The sequence below is a fragment of the Saccopteryx leptura genome, chromosome 4 (genome assembly GCF_036850995.1).
Source record: "Saccopteryx leptura isolate mSacLep1 chromosome 4, mSacLep1_pri_phased_curated, whole genome shotgun sequence".
NCBI classification, from domain to species: Eukaryota; Metazoa; Chordata; class Mammalia; order Chiroptera; family Emballonuridae; genus Saccopteryx; species Saccopteryx leptura.
In genome coordinates this window covers 104,919,121-104,942,762 of record NC_089506.1, presented here as the reverse complement: position 1 = coordinate 104,942,762, position 23,642 = coordinate 104,919,121, and the positions used below count along the sequence as shown (strand labels likewise).

Genomic DNA, 23,642 nt, shown 5'->3' with positions numbered 1-23,642 from the left:
TTGAAAATTCCCAATTCTTAGAAGAGCTTTGCACAGGATATTTCTTAATGGGGAAAGAACTGCCCAAAGTAGGATAACTCTAGAGAGATTAGAGCCAGACTCAAAGCAGATGAGTGTTCCATTCAAGTATACTATACTTGATACATGTGTGATCTCTGACTTCCATTTCCAAGAACAATATATAGTTGTTGTTTTTTAATTCCTTAATTTAGATCTTTGGTATAAAAAATTAAGATTTAACATCTATAAGACTATAGGCCACAATAATAAAGTATCCACCTTCAAAGACACAAACATCCTGCAACAAATCCTCAAGGTATCTTACCCAGTAGGTATGTGTCTCTGTAGTCTTTTATATTTATATCCAGTGGTTATTTTATCTCTCGACAAGGGGCAAGTCTCAGCATTCCTTGCTGTCATTTGAAGACATGCACATTTTGCTCTAAAAAGGAATCAGCGATGAATGAAGAAGTCAGAATAAAAAACACCAAATAGAGACTGTCTTGATAATAGTGTAAATGATATAGTAAATGTTGAAATCGTATTTAGAACAGTTGTTAGTCTCATGGACAGTTGAACTTCTCCCTAAATAAATCTCTTTAAAGAGACTCTCTACCAAAAGTTTACCAACAATTATAAACTGCCCCATACCTCTACTTGTTCATGAAATAAATACTTAACTAGATAAGTTTTCTTTAACTTTCAAAATGAATTCCTTTCATTTCCCATCCAGCAGAAACCTGTTTGTGAATAGTCGCCTAGATCCACTCTCTTATAATAGATAAACTTACATGTGTCGAACTCAAAAGGGTGTAAACAGCTTTGCTGATGTCTTAGATTATCGTTCTTTCCAACGACATGAAAACACACTGGGGAAACTGATACTGTGGATCTGGTTACTATAATTTGTTTTTTTATAATGTTGCTAAACAAGGGACATACAACCATAAAAATGTTTTCCCTCTATTTAAATGATTCTAACATGACAGAGACTTATAACTTGATAGGGAGTAAAGAACCTGAATATTTCAGCTGTAAACTGGATTTGTGACTACTGGTGAGCTGGTTAAAATCTCTGGATCTATCTCCTTTGTTCAACAAGTGACTCTGAGGTCTTTTCTTTGATGATTCTCTTCTGTATTTTTCTGTATATACATAATACATGCATGCATAAGAGTGGTGGCTACTGTTTGCAAAAGAAAAAAATATAAAGTTCATTAATCTAGATTCTATTTACAGATATAGAAATCTAAAGTTGTTTTTGATACGATTTTGTTTGCAAAGTTTCCAAGTACAGAAAAATACAAATATAATAAACACTTACACATAGTTCTACCATATAGAATTAACTGACATCATTTTGTTTAGTCCTCCTTTTACCTATATATATAATTTAAAACATATACACTGTTAAATGATTTGTAAAAAATAAAAAAACTAAACATTACAGTTAAAACTACTCTCAAAAGGTTTGGTGCTGCATCCTTTATACTTTTAAATAAATATATATATCTACAAACAATAATTGCACTGTTTTTGAATATTTACTATAGTTATTATCCTACAACTTGCTTTGTCTTTCAATATTATGATTTTGAGCCCAATCCATGTAATATTCAAATCTAGTTAATCCTTTAAACTTTTCCACAGCACTTAGATGTACAATTAATTATGCTGCTTAAGTAAATTGCTTGGTACACAATTACATTGCTTCAAGTTTTCAATATAACAAATACTGCAATGAACATCTGATTTTTATGTACATGTGTAAGTATCTCTAGAGTAGTAGCTTTCAAACATTTTGATTATGATCCATGGTAGAAGATACATTTTCATGATCCTATACAAGCATATGTATTTATATAAGTGTGCATGTGCATAAACTAAAACAATAATAGTACCATGAAACTTGACCCTTGTCGTGAGTGATGCACTTGTGTACTTTTTTGTACTATTTACTTTAAAAAATGCTAGCTACAGCCCTTGACATGATTTTATATCTCACTAAATCTATAGCTTAGAAAATAATGCTCTTGATATACGTAAAAGAACTATTGCTGGAAAAGAGGTATGCACCTCTTCCATTTCTGTGTAATTGCTTGAACACCCCTCTCTCCCTTGTCAAATGACTGACTAGCTTGGTGTGGTATTCTAGTGTTACATTTATTTTCCTTCAGTATTTTAATCTAATAGCTTCTTTTTTTGTTCTATTATTTCTGATTAATAGTGTGTTGTCAGTCTATTTTTCCTCTTTTCCTCTTGTCTGAAATTTACTCTTTACCCCAGGTGCTTTTTAAGTTCCATCAATATATTTAGGTTTATCTTATTTTCCCTTCCTAGTACATAGTAGGCTTTGTTACTCTGAGAACACCAGTCTTTTTTCAATTCTGTAAAATTCTCAGCTATTATCTCTTTAAATGTTGTTCTTCACTTCATTGCAGATGTATGCTGCAGTTTCTTATTTTATCTTCCATATTTTTTAACCTATAAATTATCTTCCCCATGTCTTTATCTCTTTACATGCTGAGAGATTTTAATTTTTGCCATGCAATCCACTAATTCTCTCTCCAGCTATACCAATGCTAACATTTAGTCCATCTATTTCAATTTTTAGTTCAATGACCACGTTTTATTTCCCACATTTCCAAATCGTTCTTTTTCATATATACCTCTTAAAAAATAACCTCCTTTTCTTATTTCACGAATGCTTACATTTAGCTCACTGGACACTTAAAAAAGACCTATTATAAAGTCTCTTCCGATCAGATTCTACATTTCTCTCTGACACTTTTGGTGTGAATTCTCTTATTTGTTGGGACTCAAGCTGCCTTCATGGTTCTAAATGCTTCTGTGTGCTGTGACTATTTGAAATAATATATTTGGTGGAGTTTACTCTAATGTGTTCTAAAATTATATATAGTCAAATTATTCTTTTTTTTTTTTTTTTTCAAATTATTCTTTTAAAAAAATCCTTTAAACTGACCATAAAATAAACATTGTCCAACAGTCAGTTTTTTTCTCTAGTACTGAAAGAGATTGAGCTTGGCCAGATATAGCTGGGTTATACTTAGAGGCAATGTTTGAAAAAAAACAAACTTCCTTTTAAACAGAATTAAATTTTGCAGTGGCAGGTTTCCTCTATGACAAGCCCTAAGGAACTGAATCAAAATGATGTAACAGATTTGTGTATCTTAGCTCATGCTCCAACTGACAGGGTGGTTAAAAACTACTCTCCATACTATTTACTCTTTTTATCTCTCTCATTCTTTTGCTTAGTACAAGAAGTTAAATTTGCATTAAATTAAATGTACATATAATGCAAGTCCATATTATATATGCATACCTACAAAAAATGTATATTATATACACCCTTAAAACAAAATGGTTTCAAAGCCCTAATATATTAGAACATGTTTTCATATATTTTTATAGAATATCAATGTTATAATCAAGACAGTACTAATTATAGCCTGACCAGGTGGTGGTACAATGGACAGAGCGTCAGACTGGGATGCAGAGAACCCAGATTCGAAACCCCAAAGTCACCGGCTTGAGAACAGGTTCATCTGGCTTGAATGCGGGCTCAACAGCTTGAGCGCAGGGTTGCTGGCTTGAGAGTGGGATCATGGATGTGACTCTAAGGTTGCTGGCTTCAGCCCAAAAGTCATGGGCTTGAAGCCCAAGGTTGCTGGCTTGAGCAAGGGGTCATCTGATCTGCTGTAGCCCCCCAGTCAAGGCACATATGAGAAAGCAATCAATGAACAACAAAGGTGCAGCAATGAAGAACTGATGCTTCTCATCTCTTTCCCTTCCTGTCTGTTTGTCCCTGTCTGGCCCTCTCTCTGTCTCACACAAAAAAAGAAGTACTACTTATAAGCACCATTAACTTTCTAAAAAAATTGCAAGGAAATGATTTGTAAAACACAACATATAATAACATAGTGGTTAAGAGCATGGGTTCAAATCATAGCTCTTCAATTTGTTTGCCCTATGATCTTACAAACTGGCTTCTCAATTTCCTCATTTGTAACATGAAAATAATTTTACTACTTCATGGAGTTTTGCAGGAATTAAATTTAAAAATGTATGTAAAGGAATTGTCACAGTGTCTGGCACTATACATGGCATTAGCAGTAATTGCTGCTATCATGATTATGATACTAGCTTAAAGGAAATACTTATCCTTGGAGGAAATAATTTTCAAATTACTAATAATAACTGGTAAAGAGTTTTCTGTTGCTAATGAGAGTGCATCTTTCCATTTTAGATTCTCAGTGAACAGTTTTAGACAGACAAATTAATACATAGCAGGACTTCTTAACGAGTACCTCTACATTCAGAAGATTTTTTGAAATGGCATGTTATTCTACTCACATGTCTATGCAGCCCTCAGAACAGTCACATGAATCAGTAAACATGTTGGAAAAGCTGTTTAGATAATATGCTCGTGGCCACATAGTCTTTCTGTACTTAAAGTGTGGAAGCTTTCTATTGTCAATTTCATTACAGAAAGAAATGGGCACCAATTCCAATCCATTGCTAATATCCAGATCAGAAACAACTTCTTCTTGCTTTGGGTAATTCCGAGTTAACTGAACATAGGTATTGAAAGAAAAGTTATCTGTAAATAAAAAGTTACACTCTGTCTCAAGCAGGTAACGAAAAACTTCCTCCATGTTTCGCAGACTCCTTCCACAAGGGGTTTTATAACTCACGTGGAGTGCTGAAGAATGAGAGTTTGTCTTTGCGTGTCGTCTTTGGAAGTGGCACGTGATTGGTAGCTGCAAAGGGTTTCCTCCCTTGAAGGTTAGAGGTATTTTTGTCAAACAGGAATCAGAGCAGTCGTGAGTTTGGTAAGATAAATTCAAAGATGACTGTTTTTCTCTTAAGTCTTCAGGTTTATTTTCCAGAGAGAAAATTTCCTTATTTTTTGTAGATCTGTTTAAAATTAATTACTTATTAGTACTTTAAATTTATAGTACAATTCCCCATTAAAAACAAAAAAACACTGTACACCAAGGTAGTATAATTCTATTATTTTTCCTCTTAAACACAAAAATATGCCAGACTCTGAAAATAAACATTATGCTATGTTCTGCAGCCATATAAAGGTATAGGGTATTTCCCTCTATCCAGACATCAAATATGTATTTTTTTTTCCAGCACTTCTCTAACTGGGTGTCCAATAATTCAGTTTAATTCTGACACTATCTACCTGGTGTCACAGTATCAGATCCCACAAGTGTCCCCATTTCAGATGCAAAATACAAGACCTGGGTACCCATACTTCTGATAGACCATGGGGTTCCCACAAACTCCTCCCTCAGGTTTGATAATTTGTAGAAAGACTCACAGAACTCAGCAACAGCCAAATGGAAGTGATGCATGAAGCAAGACTAAGTGGGAATGGGAATGGCATGCCCTCCCCATGGGCCACCCTCCCAGCACCTCTAAGTAGTCACCAACCAGGGAGCTTCAAGAACCCTGCTGTTTAAAGGTTTTTAGGGAGATTTCATTACATAAGCATGATTGATTAAATCACCAACCACTGATGATTAGCTGAATCTCTAGCCCTTCTCTCCTCCGTGGACACTGGAATATAGGGCTGAAAGTTTTAAGCATCTGATCAAGGTTTAGTCTTTTTGGTGGCCAGGCCCCATCCTGAAACTAACAAGGCGCTGCTCACCAAGAGTCATTTCATTAGCACGCCAAACACTCTTCTCACTCAGGGGTTCCAAAGGTTTTAGAAGCTAGGTGTCAGGCACTGCGACAAAGATCAAGTATTTTTCTTATTATATCACAACCAATTTCAGAATACTCCAGAGAGCTGTGGTTACAGCTGTAACAGTTTGCTGTAGCACCCACCCAGTAAACTTAAAGAGTTATTTAGAGCATGCACTCAATAAATAGGTGGAAAAGGCTACATCTTCAGGCACATTTGATTCAAGCCTTCTATCTGCAAAAAAACAATAAAGGCTAGCCAAAAATAATTCATTCATCAAGAATCCTTTACACTGTGTTTGCCTTCAACAATTGTTACCAACTGAATTTTTTTCATAATATGTACTTCACCTGGTATCATAGTGATATATATGAAAATGGTAAACTGATGGGCAAAAATGGGGCAGTTACTGATTTTAAGAAAAAAAAAATCATAAATTTTTTTTACTCTTAGAGTAAAGCGAGACAAATATATACCCCACATAGATGGGATATAAAAGACTCATGGGCATAGATAAAAGTGGAGTAGTTACCGGGGTAAGGGAGTAAAAAGGGACAAATATACGGTGACAGAAAATGATTTGACTTTGGATGATGGGCACGCAATATAATCAATAGTTCAAAAGCTATAGAAATGTTTACCTGAAACCTATGTGCTCTTGTTGATCAGTGTCACCCCATTAAATTTAATTTCTAAATAAAAAAAAAATAAAAGAAAAAATCTGTAAAAAGATTCCATATGTACTTGGATCTCAGGTTCTAACCTTCACAAAGAACCTCAGTTTTGTTTTCCGTAATATTGTCTATCTTTAGGTGTATTTATTATAAAATTCATAAAGGTGTTTTAAAGACTTTTTATACCCACTATATAAAGCAGCACTGTCCAACAGAGCTTTCTGCACCAATAAAAATGTCCTGTAACTGTGCTGTCCAATTGGACAGCCACTGGCCACATGTGGCTACTGAGTATCTTAAAATGTGGCTCGTGTAATCAAATAACTGAATTTTAAATTTTATTTAATTTTCCTTAGTTCAAATTTAAATAGCCACGTGTAGCTAGTGGCTATCATATCAAATGCATAAACATGAGGCTCCTCATCCTTCTTCCAGCTGTGTAATAATCCTCTGCATAAATTCCACAATTTATTCAATTAGTCCTCTGTTGTTTCTAATCTTTTGCTATTCTAAATCATGATGTAGCCCTGGCTGGTTAGCTCAGTGGTAGAGTGTTGGCCCAGCGTATGGACATCCTGGGTTTGATTCCCAGTCAGGTACACAGGAGAAGCGACCATCTGCTTCTCCACTCCTCTCCCTCCCTCTTCTATCTCTTTCTTCCCCTCCTGGAGCCATGGCTTGATTGGTTTAAGTGCACTGGCCCAGGCATTTAGGATGGCTCTGTGGGACTTCCACCTCATGCGCTAAAAATAGCTCGGTTGCGCCCTGGGCAGTTGGCTCAGCGATAGAGGGTCAGCCTGGTGTGTAGAAGTCCCAGGTTCAATTCCTGGCCAGAGCACACAGGAGAAGCAAGCATCTGCTTCTCCACTTCTCACCCTTCTTTCTCTCTCTCTCCCTTCCATGGCTCAAAGGTTCAAGCAAATTGGCCTTGGGCACTGACGATGGCTCCATGGCCTCGCCTCAAGTGCTAAAATAACTCAGTTGCCAAGCAACGGAGCAGTGGTCCCAGATGGGCAGAGCATCATCTGCAGTGGGCTTGCTGGGTGGGTCCCAGTTCAGAGACCATGTAGGAGTGGGAGTCTGTCAGTCTGCCTCCCTGTCTCTCACTTAATTGAAAAAAAAAAAGCTCAGTTGCAAGCATGGCCCCAGATGGGTGGAGCATCAGCCCCAAAGGAGGGTTTGCCAGGTGGATCCTGGTCAGGGCACATGCAGAAGTCTGTCTATCTCCACTCCTCTCACTTAGAAAGAGAAGAAAAAAAAATCATAAGGTAATGAATAACCTTGTATGTAACAATTTCATCATGTAAAGATATCATTGCAGAATACATTCCCAGAAGTGAAAGTACTAGGTCACAGGATAAATTTACGATTGACAAATTGTTCTCCATTGGGTCAGCCCTTCCAGCAACTTATAAGAGTACCTACTAGAGCCTCAACAATCAATGGCTCTTGATACTTTTGGATTTCTGATAAGCTAATAAGCTAAAGGGTATATATTTATTTATAAATCTTTTAATGTTGGAAACATTTGTTTCCAATTTTTGTTTCTACTTGATGAATATCTTTATACATAAACCCTTGACCAAATTTCTGATTATTACCATAGTACTCATTTCTTTAAGAGGAATTACTAGGTCACAAAAATATACATTAAAAATGACTCACTAATAAAACTTTCAAAGTACACATAAAAATGTATTTTTCTCATAAAAAAAAAACCTGATATATCGGACCTGTATGTGAGAACTGTCCAAACCACTGCACTAATAGACAACCAGAGTCTAGCAAGACTTCTAGCAGCACAAGGGCATGCCTCTACAATGACCCCAACTCCCCCCCCCCCCCCGCCATGAAATGAGAAATGAAGAATTGATGCTTCGTTTGATTGAGATCAAATCTCTTGAGAAAGCTCACGGCTATCAAGAGAATTTACTGTTTCTTCTAGCCAACACATGAAGATAAACCCCTGACCTTCCTTTCTTAGACAAGTACTAAAAAAGGTTTACTACTGTGAATTGTTCCTCCCTCCTTCTGAAAGCTGTATGTATCTCCTACAACTGAAGAGTGTTTCTCAGAGCCCTGAAAGCCATTCCTCTGAAAGCCAGTCATCAGGAAGGATTGGGCTTCTGTGGGAGGCAAATCTTAAGATAGTTGCCAGCTAGCACACACAGCTGGCCTCAAGGGTGTTCACACTCACCAATCTTTGTAATTTTTCACTTGAGCTCCTGCTCTTCCTCCCTCTCAAAAGCCAGTCACCTAATTTAATCTTAAATTAAAGGAAATGCCTCTAGAGTTTTATCAATATATAGGATTTGGATGTTGTTTAGAGAAATATACTCCCTACCACTTTAAAAAAAGTTCTTCTATTTCTCATAGTTGGTATTAACTTCTTAAAATCTGTGTGTGTGTGTGTGTGTGTGTGAGAGAGAGAGAGAGAGAGAGAGAGAGAGAGAGAGAGAAAGAGACAGAGAGAGGGACGGAGAGGGATAGACAGACAGGAAGGGAGAGAAATGAGAAGCATCAATTCTTCGTTGCGGCACCTGATTCATTGATTGCTTTCTCATATGTGCCTTGACCAGGGAGCTATACAGCAGAGCGAGTGACCCCCTGTTCAAGCCAGAGACCTCGGGCTCAAGCTGGTGAGCCTTGCTCAAACCAGATGAGCCCACGCTCAAGCCGGCAACCTCGGGGTTTCGAACTTGGGTCCTCCACGTACTAGGTTTTTAAAGCTTTATATTCCTGAGGTCTACTTCTGTAAAATAATAGATTTTCTAATACTAAATCATTCTTGCTTAACTAGTATAAATTCTACTGGTCATTTCACTCTTTGAGTTATTTCTTTGTATTAGAATACTAAAATTTTATTTAGAATCTCTATATCCATAATAGTATTTAAACTTTTGGGGGGGGACATGAAGAAATATACTATTAATATAAAAATTTTTGCATGCCAGCCAGGGCTGCATAGCTCCTAGTTTAAGGACTCATCATTATTATAATTAATTCCATACTTAGATGGTTTCCATGCTACTGCCATTTCTAAAATACTGTCTTCCTCAATCTTACATTCTCCATTCTGAATCAGCTTTTGGTTAGCAAGTTGTTTGAAAGTTTTCCAACAGGACATGTGGATGGTATGTGTTTTGAGCTTTTGCAGAGGTTAAATCTGGCACTAGCCTGATTTTTCTTATTTTGTTGGGTGTTTTGTTTTTGTTTCTGTCTCAATACTTGAAAGGTATTTAAACTTTAAGATTGGTGCTAAAACTTTTCTTAACCAATATTAACCTGTTTGTAATTTTCATTTCTGTGACACCTGCTGAAGTCTTTTACCTCCAGACTTGGTATTTTCTTGTATTCAGAAGTTATCTTTGCCCTGGCAGGTGGCACAGTGGATAGAGCATCATCCTGGAGTGCTGAGGTTGCAGGTTCAATCGTGGGGTCACTCGCTTGAGCCCCGGTCATGGCATGTAGGAGACGCAATCAATGGGTGCAAACTAAGTGGAATAATAAGTTGATTCTTCTTTCTTTCTCTCCCCTCTCCCCTACTCTCACTCTCTAGTCCTTTCTCTCTCTCATATCAATGGAGAAAAAAAAAGAGAAAAAAGAAGTTATCTTGTTTGATTATAGCCTTGGCTTCACTTATTCTAGCTCCTGGCATTTTGTTTATTTGCTTGTTGTTCAGGACAAAATATGGCAGATTTCTCCATATTTTGGAGAAATGCTTCTGTAGTGCAGGTTTACATTATTTTTTAATATATTGAAAATATCTATATTTTATATTTATAAAAGTACAAAACTTTTAAATGGAAAAGACATGCATTTTCATTTTTTAGTTGCTAGAGCAATTATGAGTCCTGGTTTAGACATTGATTTCCTACCCTGGATTTGTGAGCACATTGGCCCTAATCCTACCACCGTTGCTTGAAGTTCTTGTCTTTCTTTCTCTATTAAGAAAGGGAATTAATTCTGGTGTTTAGAAATTCTTACATTTCTAAAGAACTTTGTAACATCTGGACGATTATGAAAATATTTATAATAGCATTCACTGGAGTTATTGGTGTTCTGTTAGTAGCTTTCTAAAGAACACTAATTACTCATTAGTCTCTATCTTTCTCACCCTTTTCCCCTTTTCTTTTATGTTATGGATAATCTTTTAGCTCTCAGATTATACCTTTAATCTCAACAAGTGACTTTCACAATGCATACTTTCTTAAAAGAAAGGCTGGGATAAAATTGATCCCTGCACTACTATTTATAATAGAAAACATTTGAAAAATTCTAACTATTCATCCTTAAAGGAATAGATAAATTAGAATGTACTAACTCCAGTTTATGGAAAACCAAACAAAAGTTAAAGGAAATGAAATTGAGCTATATACCAAAGTATGTTTAAATTGATTCTAGTAATTAAAAATTATTAATAGATTAATATTGCTTTAAAAAAGCTTTAGTATCAATCTCTCTAACCTAATACTGAGTAAAACTAGAAGGTACATGTATAAATATTTATATAAAATTTAAAAATGAAAAGTAACAATACTATATAGTATTTATGGCCATATAAAATTTTTTTCTTAAGGATTTTATTTCTTGAATTTAGAGAGAGGAGAAAGAAAAAGGCAGGGGGGGGAAGAGTGTGAAACCTCAACTCATAGTTGCTTCTCATATGTTTGCCATGACTGGGCAAGCTTAGGGCTTTGACCAGAGACCTCAGTATTCCGGGTGGACATTTTACCCACTGCGCCACCAAGGTCAGACCATATAAATATTTAAAAATAAACTAGAGAAATAATTGGTAAGTCAGTCATCCCTTCCCATATCACAATTCACTTTTTGCGGTCTCATTGTATTGCAAATTTTTAAATTGTACTGTATATATCTAATTTTGTACCACGGATTTTTCGCTATATCGTGGGATTTTGCGGTATACAGGTATTTTTATATATTTATTATCTTAATTATTTAGAAAGTGTTTAAGAGCATAGGAAGTGTTTATAAGAGTGTGGGAAAGGTTAACAACAGTGTGGGAAAGGTTTATAAGAGCGTGGGGAGGGTTTATAAAGCTTTATAATATATATAAATAATAAAATAAATATAAGGTCGCTACTTCATGGATTTTCGCCTATCACACGGGGTTCTGGAACCTAACCCCCATGATAAGACGAGGGACCACTGTAATCCTAAAATTCAGATAGGGAATAGAACTTGTCATGGTGAGAAATTAGGTATGGTTAGATTGTACTGTTTTGACTCAAAGAGATTATACTGTTTTATTTATTTCTAAAGAAAGAGTCTGGTAATGCCTGGCTGGATAGCTCAGCTGGTTAGAGCAATGGCCTGGTATGTAAAGGTAGCCAGTTTGATCTCCACAGTCAGGGCACATATAGAAACAGATCGTTGTTTCGGTCTCTTTCTCTCTCTCCCATTTCTCCCTCTCTACAATTGGTAAATTAAAAAAAAAAAAAAAGGGAGAGACTGGAGAAAAATAAAGTGAAGTGTTAATAGTTATTAATTCTGGATGGTTTGAGTATGGGTTTTACTATATACCTTTATGTATTTTCAAGCTTTTAAATTTCTTGAAAAGATAATAATTCTCTCTCTTCTCTCTCTCTAAAAATGAATATAAATAAATAAATGCTTAAATTTTAAAAAGGAAATACTTATTTTAAAAATGACAATAAGAAATACTGGATGAGTTTAGGGTTACACTCCAAAACCTTTAACTCTCACTCTCTCCCCTTTTGTCTTTTTTTTTTTCTTCCTTTTTTTTCTTCCTTCGTTTCTCTCTCTTTCTTATTTTTTCCTTTCTATTCATTTCTTCTTTACTCCTTTTACTTTTCCTCCCATTCAATCCTCAATCACGAACAAATTATTTAATTTGGGACTCAAGTTTTTTTTTTTGTTTGTTTGTTTTTCTTTTTGCTTTTGTTTTTGGTTTTCCTTTGTTTGTTTGGTTTTGTGGCATTTTGGGTACTTTTTACATTGCTTTTTAACTCACTAGCATTCCTCCCAACCCAAGGTCTCCGTTGTAGTTAGTCTTCGCTCCACTTAATACAACAGATTTTTACTTATTATTTTTATTTTTTTCTTCTTTAATTATTATTATTTTTTCTCTCCTTTTTTCTGTTTCCCTCTTACGCCTCTCATTATATCTCTTAGTCGACCATCACTTACAAGCAAATCATTTTATGCTTGTCTAAGATTTTCTCCTTTTTTTTTTTTTTTTTTGCATTTAGTAGGTCCCTACTCCCTTTTTTACCCCTTGAACTCTTCACCCCAAATCAGGCCCTCCGTTATAGGCAGTTTTTGTTCCATTTAGCATAATATAATTCACAGGTCATCACGATATTTCCCTAAGGAGGGGACAGAAGGGGAAGAAAAGAAAGAAAAAAGGGGGAAACAATAAATTATTACTGTTTTTTTGTGTGGGGGGGGTGTTTTCCTTTTTTTTTTTTTTTCCTTTTTATTCTTTATTAATTCTAATTAATACTATCAACAAGACCACCCTCAGATGCCAATAAGAAAAAGGAAATCGAATATTATGGATACAAAAGATAGAGAGGTAACACAAATAGATGAGGAAAAATCTATGGACAAAAGATTTAACATATTGGAAGCCTTGGAGCCAAATGACAGAAAATTTAAAATAGAAATCTTAAAAATACTCAGAGATATACAAGAAAACACAGAAAGGCAATTTAGGGAGATCAGAAAACAACTCAACGATCACAAAGAACTTATTACCAAGGAAACTGAAACTATAAAAACAAATCAAACAGAAATGAAAAACTCAATTCACGAGCTGAAAAATGAGGTAACAAGCTTAGCTAATAGAACAGCCCAGATAGAAGATAGGATTAGTGAAATAGAAGACAAGCAACTTGAGGCACAACAGAGAGAAGAAAGAGACTCAAAAATAATAAAAAACGAGAAAGCCCTACAGGAATTGTCTGACTCCATCAGAAAGAATAACATAAGAATAATAGGTATATCAGAGGGAGAAGAGAAAGAAAATGGAATGGAGAATATACTCAAACAAATAATAGATGAGAACTTCCCAAGCCTGTGGAAAGAACTAAAGCCTCAAATTCAAGAAGCAAACAGAACACCGAGTTTTCTTAACCCCAACAAACCCACTCCAAGGCACATCATAATGAAGATGACACAAACCAATGACAAAGAAAAAATTCTCAAGGCAGTCAGGGAAAAGAAGAGTACAACATATAAAGGAAGACCTATTAGATTATCATCAGATTTCTCAGCAGAAACTCTACAAGCTAGAAGAGAGTGGACCCCAATATTTAAAGCCCTGAAAGAGAGGAACTTTCAGCCAAGAATACTATACCCATCAAAGCTATCCTTCAAGTACGAAGGAGATATAAAAACATTCACAAATACAGAAAAGATGAGGGAATTTATCATCAGAAAGCCCCCACTCCAGGAAATACTAAAGGGGGTTTTTCCAACCAGAGTCAAAGAACAAAAGAAAACAAAACCACAAGTAACAACTCCACCAAGAAAACAATAAAACCAAACTTAAACTGTGACAACAAAAGAAAAAAAGGGGGTAAAGGATGAAGATTAACAGTAGCAAAGGAAGATGAAGCGCAGAAATACTCCTAAGATAGGGTACTACAATGAATATGGTAGGTACCCTTTTCATTACTTAATGGTAACCACCCTTGAAAAAACCACCACAAAAACACTTGACTTAAAAAAGGTAGCAACAGAGGAAAGAAGTATGGAATACAAACAAACAAAAACAAACGATAGAAAAACAAAAGAGAAGAATCAAACAAGATACAAAACTAACAGAAAGCAATTTATAAAATGGCAATAGGGAACCCACAAGTGTCAATAATTACACTAAATGTAAATGGATTAAACTTACCAATAAAAAGACACAGAGTAGCAGAATGGATTAAAAAAGAAAATACAACTGTATGCTGCCTACAAGAAACACATCTAAGCAACAAGGATAAAAACAAATTCAAAGTGAAAGGCTGGAAAACAATACTCCAAGCAAACAACACCCAAAAAAAAGCAGGTGTAGCAATACTCATATCTAATAATGCTGACTACATGACAGAAAAAGTACTCAGAGACAAAAATGGTCATTTCATAATGTTTAAGGGGACACTGAATCAAGAAGACATAACAATCCTTAATATATATGCACCAAACCAAGGAGAACCAAAATATATAAGACAGCTACTTATTGACCTTAAAACAAAAACTGACAAAAATACAATCATACTTGGAGACCTCAATACACCGCTGACGACTCTAGATCGGTCATCCAAACAGAGAATCAATAAAGATATAGTGGCCTTAAAAGAAATACTAGAACACCTGGATATGATAGACATCTACAGGACACTTCATCCCAAAGCGACAGAGTATATACATTTTTCTCTAGTGTACATGGAACATTCTCAAGAATTGACCATATGTTGGGCCACAAAGACAATATCAGCAAATTTAGAAAAACTGAAATTGTACCAAGCATATTCTCTGATCATAAAGCCTTGAAACTAGAATTCAACTGTAAAAAAGAGGGGGAAAAACCCACAAAATTGTGGAAACTAAACAACATACTCCTAAAAAATGAATGGGTCAAAGAAGAAATAAGCGCAGAGATCAAAAGATATATACAGACAAATGAAAATGAAAATACGACATATCAGAATCTCTGGTATGCAGCAAAAGCAGTAATAAGAGGAAAGTTCATATCACTTCAGGCCTATATGAACAAACAAGAGAGAGCCCAAGTAAACCACTTAACTTCACACCTTAAGGAACTAGAAAAAGAAGAACAAAGACAACCCAAAACCAGCTGAAGAAAGGAGATAATAAAAATCAGAGCACAAATAAACGAAATAGAGAACAGAAAAACTATAGAAAAAATCAATAAAACAAGGAGCTGGTTCTTTGAAAAGATCAACAAAATTGACAAACCCTTGGCAAGACTCACCAAGGAAAAAAGGCACAGGACTCAAATAAATAAAACCCAAAATGAAAGAGGAGAGATCACCACAGACATCATAGATATACAAAGAATTATTGTAGAATACTATGAAAAACTATATGCCAACAAATACAACAATCTAGAAGAAATGGATAAATTCCTAGAACAATACAACCTTCCTAGACTGAGTCATGAAGAAGCAGAAAGCCTAAACAGACCAATCAGCAGGGAGGAAATAGAAAAAACTATTAAAAACCTCCCAAAAAATAAAAGTCCAGGCCCTGACGGTTATACTAGTGAATTCTATCAAATATTCAAAGAAGACTTGGTTCCTATTCTACTCCAAGTCTTCCAAAAAATTGAAGAAGAAGCCATACTTCCAAACACATTTTATGAGGCCAACATAACCCTCATACCAAAACCTGGCGAGGATGGCACAAAGAAAGAAAACTACAGACCAATATCTCTAATGAATACAGATGCTAAAATACTAAACAAAATACTAGCAAATCGAATACAACAACATATTAAAAAAATAATACATCATGATCAAGTGGGAATCATCCCAGAATCTCAAGGATGGTTCAACATACGTAAAACGGTTAACGTAATACACCATATCAACAAAACAAAAAACAAAAACCACATGATCTTATCAATAGATGCAGAAAAGGCTTTCGATAAAATACAACACAATTTTATGTTTAAGACTCTCAACAAAATGGGTATAGAAGGAAAATATCTAAACATGATAAAGGCTATATATGATAAACCATCAGCCAACATCATATTAAATGGCATAAAACTGAGGACTTTCCACCTTAAATCAGGAACAAGACAGGGTTGTCCACTCTCTCCACTCTTATTTAACGTGGTGCTAGAAGTTCTGGCCAGAGCAATCAGACAAGACAAAGAAATAAAAGGCATCCATATCGGAAAAGAAGAAGTAAAGGTATCACTTTTTGCTGATGATATGATCCTATACATCGAAAACCCGAAGGACTCCACAAAAAGATTACTAGAAACAATAAACCAATACAGTAAGGTCACAGGATACAAAATTAACATACAAAAGTCCATAGCCTTTCTATATGCCAACAATAAAATATTAGAAAACGAACTCAAAAAAATAATCCCCTTCACGATTGCAACAAAAAAAATAAAATACCTAGGAATAAACATAACAAAGAATGTAAAGGACCTATATAACGAAAACTACAAGGCATTGATTGTTAAGAGAAATAGAAAAAGACACAATGAGATGGAAAAATATTCCTTGTTCTTGGATAGGAAAAATAAATATAATTAAAATGGCCATATTACCCAAAGCAATATATAAATTTAATGCAATTCCCATCAAAATTCCTATGACATTTTTTAAAGAAATGGAACAAAAAATCATCAGATTTATATGGAACTATAAAAAACCCCAAATAGCCAAAGCAATCCTAAGGAAAAAGAATGAAGCTGGGGGCATTACAATACCTGACTTTAAACTATATTATAGGGCCACGATAATCAAATCAGCATGGTATTGGCAGAAAAATAGACACTCAGACCAATGGAACAGAATAGAAAGCCCAGAAATAAAACCACATATATATGGTCAAATAATCTTTGATAAAGGGGCCAACAACACACAATGGAGAAAAGAAAGCCTCTTCAACAAATGGTGTTGGGAAAACTGGAAAGCCACATGCAAAAGAATGAAACTCGACTACAGCTTGTCCCTGTGTACTAAAATTAATTCAAAATGGATCAAAGACCTAAATATAAGACCTGAAACAATAAAGTACATAGAAGAAGACATAGGCACTAAACTCATGGACCTGGGTTTTAAAGAACATTTTATGAACCTGACTCCAATGGCAAGAGAAGTGAAGGCAAAGATAAATGAATGGGACTACATCAGAATAAAAAGTTTTTGCTCAGCAAGAGAAACTGATATCAAAATAAACAGACAGCCAACTAAATGGGAAATGATATTTTCAAACAACAGCTCAGATAAGGGTCTAATATCCAAAATTTACAAAGAACTCATAAAACTCAACAACAAACAAACAATCCAATAAAAAAATGGGAAGAGGACATGAACAGACACTTCTCCCAGGAAGAAATACAAATGGCCAACAGATATATGAAAAGATGCTCAGCTTCATTAGTTATTAGGGAAATGCAAATCAAAACTACAATGAGATACCACCTCACCCCTGTTAGATTAGCTATTATCAACAAGACAGGTAATAGCAAATGTTGGAGAGGCTGCGGAGAAAAGGGAACTCTCATCCACTGTTGGTGGGACTGTAAAATAGTACAACCATTATGGAGGAAAGTATGGTGGTTCCTCAAAAAACTGCAAATAGAACTACCTTATGACCCAGCAATCCCTCTACTGGGTATATACCCCAAAACCTCAGAAACATTGATACGTAAAGACACATGTAGCCCCATATTCATTGCAGCACTGTTCACAGTGGCCAAGACATGGAAACAACCAAAAAGCCCTTCAATAGAAGACTGGATAAAGAAGATGTGGCACATATACACTATGGAATACTACTCAGCCATAAGAAATGATGACATCAGATCATTTACAGCAAAATGGTGGGATCTTGATAACATTATACGGAGTGAAATAAGTAAATCAGAAAAAAACAAGAACTACATGATTCCATACATTGGTGGAACATAAAAACGAGACTAAGAGACATGGACAAGAGTGTGGTGGTTACCAGGGGTGGGGGGAGGGAGGACGCAGGAGGGAGGGAGGGAGGGAGAGAGTTAGGGGGAGGGGATGGGCACAGAAAAAAAAAACTAGATAGAGGGTGACAGAGGACAATCTGACTGGGCGAGGGGTATGCAACATAATTTAATGACAAGATAACCTAGACATGTTTTCTTTGAATATATGTACCCTGATTTATTAATGTCATCCCATTAACATTAATAAAAATTTATTTAAAAAAAAAAAAAAAAAGAAATACTGGATGAGAATGAAACTAAAAGACTAATGTTAATATATTATTATCCGTGGACAACAATGCATTAGCACTTTAATACACTAAAAATGAGGGGGGAGGCCCTGGCCGGTTGGCTCAGCGGTAGAGCGTCGGCCTGGCGTGCAAGAGTCCTGGATTCGATTCCCAGCCAGGGCACACAGGAGAAGCGCCCATCTGCTTCTCCACCCCTCCCCCTCTCCTTCCTCTCTGTCTCTCTCTTCCCCTCCTGCAGCCAAGGCTCCATTGAAGCAAAGTTGGCCCAGGCGCTGAGGATGGCTCTGTGGCCTCTGCCTCAGGCGCTAGAATGACTCTGGTTGCAACAGAGTAACGCCCCAGATGGGCAGAGCATCGCCCCCTGGTGGGCATGCCTGGTGGATCCCTGTCGGGCACATGCGGGAGTCTGTCTGACTGCCTCCCCGTTTCCAACTTCAGAAAAATACCAAAAAAAATTAAAAAATTAAAAAAAAATGAGGGGGGAAATAAGTATGTTTATGTTTCCTCTTAAAGAACTTCAATCATCTTAGTATTTTTACATAATACTGACAATATATTCAATAGTAAAAATTACACTCTACAATGAACCTTTTGTTTTACTCTTTCATTTAACTTCTATTTTTTTTGGTCTAGTCCACTTAGTAATTGTCTTTATTCACTTATTTACTTACTTTAGTCCCCATATTTCCTTGTTTTCAAAAGTCTGGGTTGGAATTGCTTTTTCCCAATTATCAAGTGCCAAGTTCCTTTTACTTTTACTATTTTTCTTATAAAACATTACAATATACTTTGAACTGTGAACATTTCTGTTGTCTTCCTAGAATACATCTCCCTTTTGTTCCACCCTGTATTCATTGTAATAAATTCTCTTACGGTATCACAGATTTTTGTTCTTTGTTATGAAACCAGCTGCTTCCTCTGAAGTCATATATCTACAGTGAATGTTTCACTTCCCTTTCCACTTGCTATAACCAAATAAATTACATTTCCCACTGGTTTCATGGCAACTTTTTCTCCAAATCTCAGTATATGATTTCCCTATTTTGTTAACTATGATCAGTTTTAGTTCCTATTTTGATTTTTGAGGAAAAGAGGAATATGAAATACCAATCTGATAACTCAAAAGGTTCTTTTCTGAATATGAAGATATTAACCCAGGGTATATGTAAGAGAGAAGGTATATGGGCTTTTCTTAGTTCTTAAAAAATAACTAATAAGTATACAGTGGTTTACAGTTTATAATGTACTTTCATATAATTTTCTCATGTGACAGTAAGTACAGCTCCAAGTTAGTTATTGCTGGTACAATGTATAACAATTTGGACTAAAATTTGTAACAATAAACATGCTGGTATATCTCTAATGAGTTTCACTACTAAGCCAGCTGTGTGTTCCTAACAAAAAAGTATTTAACTAAGCCAGGTTTCCTAACATCACAAAAGCAGATATCTGTGTAAAAGAATTATCACTGGAATAAGTTTTTTATATTTATCTATGTTATAGCTCACTTATATGGAGTGGAAATTAAACACAAGAAGAAAAAAATAAAGCCAGTTTACTTTCAGATCGAAGACTTTCACTTCGGTTTGCACCTGACAAATTCCATGACAATGAGCAGTTCAGCTGGGGTTGAGAACCCGTGGCTTAAGCTAGTCACCATTTAGTTTGCTAGCTTGCCTAGGTGACAACTGGCCTCTAGAGGTTTGTCTACTGAAAGCAAAACAAGAAATAAACTCATGATCTGCAGAGGAAATACAAAAGAATTATATAAATATAATTCTAACCAAGTATGAAATGTGGCCTTGGAATTCATACTGGCTAAGGAATAAAATTCTGAGCCTACTTAGATACATCCCTTCATATAAAAAGATCTCAGATCAACTCAAAGTTAGGTATAATCTCATGGACAAAGTCTCTGAGTGGGAATATAGCATAATAGCAGGTTCTAAGGAAATCAAGTTCTGATTATGCAATCACAAATAATCCCAACGAGATGGGAAAGTAATTAGATAAGCCAATTTTATTTCTCTGGTATGCTCAGATCTTTAAAAGAATATGAACAAAATAAAATTTTCACAAAGGCTCAAGCCTATTAAGAACTAAAGTTTAGCCTGACCAGGCAGTGGCACAGTGGATAGAGTGTCGAACTGGGAGCACCCAGGTTTGAGACCCTGAGGTCGCCAGCTTGAGCACAGGCTCATCTGGTTTGAGCAAGGCTCATCAGCTTGAGCCCAAGATTGCTGGTGCCACAACGAAGATTGATGCTTCTCATCTCTCTCCTTTCCAGTCTGTCTGTCCCTATCTGTCCCTCTCTCTCTGTCAAAAAAAACCCCACTAAAGTTTATAAAAATGCTAAAACAAAATTTTTTAAGCTATGTTTGGAACAAGAAGACAATCTGTTGGGGGAAAATTATATAAAGTGAACTGAAAATAGAGAGAAGGAGAAGCTCTGGCCCTGGCCGGTTGGCTCAGCGGTAGAGCGTCAGCCTGGCGTGCGGGGGACCCAGGTTCGATTCCCGGCCAGGGCACACAGGAGAAGCGCCCATTTGCTTCTCCACCCCCACCCCCTCCTTCCTCTCTATCTCTTCTCCTCCTGCAGCCAAGGCTCCATTGGAGCAAAGATGGCCCGGGCGCTGGGGATAGCTCCTTGGCCTCTGCCCCAGGCGCTAGAGTGGCTCTGGTCGAGGCAGAGCGACGCCCCGGAGGGGCAGAGCATCGCCCCCTGGTGGGCGTGCCCGGTGGATCCCGGTCGGGCGCATGCAGGAGTCTGTCTGACTGTCTCTCCCCGTTTCCAGCTTCAGAAAAAAAAAAAGAAAAAAAAAAAAGGAGAAGCTCAAAAAGAATTTGCCTTTGTCGTTTCTATCTATAACTATTACTGTCCTCAAGTTGGAAAGACCAGACAAAAATGAAAGGAAAGAACTAAAGTTTGTGATAGTTAAAAAGGGATCTTAGAATGCTAATTTATTTAAACATAAAAGATTCTAGGCCCTGGCCGGTTGGCTCAGCGGTAGAGCGTCGGCCTGGCGTGCGGAGGACCCGGGTTCGATTCCCGGCCAGGGCACACGGGAGAGGCACCCATTTGCTTCTCCACCCCTCCGCCGCGCTTTCCTCTCTGTCTCTCTCTTCCCCTCCCGCAGCCAAGGCTCCATTGGAGCAAAGATGGCCCGGGCGCTGGGGATGGCTCTGTGGCCTCTGCCCCAGGCGCTAGAGTGGCTCTGGTCACAATATGGCGACGCCCAGGATGGGCAGAGCATCGCCCCCTGGTGGGCAGAGCGTCGCCCCATGGTGGGCGTGCGGGGTGGATCCCGGTCGGGCGCATGCGGGAGTCTGTCTGACTGTCTCTCCCCGTTTCCACCTTCAGAAAAATGAAAGAAAAAAAAAAAAAGATTCTAGGCCCAAACAAATTAAATCTCAAGGTCCTGAAAAAATTTTAAATATGAATGAAAAATGGAAATATACTGCCCTGATTTTTTTTAAAGGGAACACATTCCAGAAAGTACCGAATGATTAACTTAATATTGATCCCTCAAACATTCTAGAAGAGGTAGTCAGGCATGTGACATTTAAGCACTTATGATTTGAAAAGCCAACATGAATTAGGTTTAAAAAAAAGTGCAAAAAACCCTAACTATCCTCATTGATAAGAGTTGATCAAGTTTGGTAATGATATGGAATGCTGTAGCAGTGAATCTTGATTTCTCATGACAGCCTTTTGAGTAAGACAAGAGAAATGTAGGTGGGATAATGGTAAAGGTAAATAAATTCACAACTGGTTGAACAGTTCTTTCTGAAGACTAATAATAAAAAGAGGTCTCTAGCATTGAACTACAATAAAGACTAGGAAGCTTATTTAATATATTTGTGCAAAATGGAGAGCTAGCAAGAAAATATAACAGATAAGAAATTAAAAATTCAAAAGGATTCTGATAAGTTAGGATAACAAACTTAAACCACAAAGGAAGACACTTAAGAATAAACCAACGCCTGCATTAGGTTTAAAATACAATTATCTAAATATAAGCTGGAGAACAGTTTGTTTAGTAGTGATTTATATAAAAGAGAGTCCTTGCCTGACCTGTGGTGGCACAGTGGATAAAGCGTCGACCTGGAAAGCTGAGGCTGCAGGTTCAAAACCCTGGGTTTACCCAGTCAAGACACATATGGGAGCTGATGCTTCCTGCTCCTCCCCCGAGTCTCCCTTCTCTCTCTCTCTCTCTCTCTCTCTCTCTCTCCCCTATCTCAAATGAATAAATAAAATCTTAAAAAAAAAAATGCCCTGGGCGGTTGGCTCAGTGGTAGAGTGTCAGCCTGGCATGTGGGAGTCCTGGGTTCGATTCCCGGCCAGGGCACACAGGAGAGGCACCCATCTGCTTCTCCACCCCTCCCCCTCTCCTTCCTCTCTGTCTCTCTCTTTCCTTCTTGCAGCCGAGGCTCCATTGGAGCAAAGTTGGCCCTGGCGCTGAGGATGGCTCCATGGCCTCTGCCTCAGGCGCTAGAATGGCTCTGGTCGCAACAGAGCAATGCCCCAAATGGGCAGAGCATCGCTCCCTGGTGGGCATGCCGGGTGGATCCCGGTCGGGCGCATGCGGGAGTCTGTCTGACTGCCTTTCCGTTTCCAACTTCAGAAAAATACAAAAAAACAAAAAACAAACAAACAAAAAAAACCAAAAAGACAGTCCTTTTAGTGATTTAGAGTGATTTTTTTTTAGAAAAGATAATACAACTTAATGCTATATATATCAGAAGGTTAGAATTCAGCTATTGAAACAGCCAGTTAAGAAGTTTTATAACTGTAAACTTAAATTTCTCTGAGAGCTCTATGAAATACGCATTATGAGCCTTTTAAATTCAAACTGCAATGACATTTCTAATACTTGTAAATGCAAATCATATGTAATAGTGTCAATCTACAACTCTGATAAACACTGAAAAGAGATAAAAAGATTTCCATATTGACAATTTTTGTCACTTTAATGTGTAGCTGAAATAACAATTTAATAACTTATTTTCTAAAAACACTTTTTTTTTTTTTTTTGCAAGAGAGAGAGAGAGAGAGACAGAGAGAGACAGGAAGGGAAAGAGATGAGAAGCATCAACTCACAGCTGTGGTACCTTAGTTGCTCATTGACTACTTTATCATATGTGCCTTTTGACTAGGGGACTCCAGCCGAACCAGTGCCCGCCTTGCTCAAGCCAGAAACTTTGGGCTCAAGCAAGGAACCTTGGGCTTCAAACCAGCAACCTTTGAGCTCAAGCCAGCACTACGGGGTCATGTCTATGATTCC

The 23,642-nt window shown here is 36.8% G+C and overlaps 1 protein-coding gene across 7 annotated transcripts in view; it reads right to left on the bottom strand.

The window, feature by feature from the left end:
- Window positions 1–23,642, bottom strand: part of SETDB2 (SET domain bifurcated histone lysine methyltransferase 2) — a 110,349-nt gene that overhangs the window by 67,957 nt on the left and 18,750 nt on the right. For all 7 annotated transcript variants that reach the window (XM_066380902.1, XM_066380900.1, XM_066380899.1 and 4 more), the window contains 2 exons: window positions 4,375–4,938; window positions 326–442 (listed from right to left, as the gene is read on the bottom strand). In XM_066380902.1, the coding sequence (XP_066236999.1) occupies window positions 326–442; window positions 4,375–4,938 (681 nt within the window). The remainder of the gene's footprint in view (window positions 1–325; window positions 443–4,374; window positions 4,939–23,642) is intronic.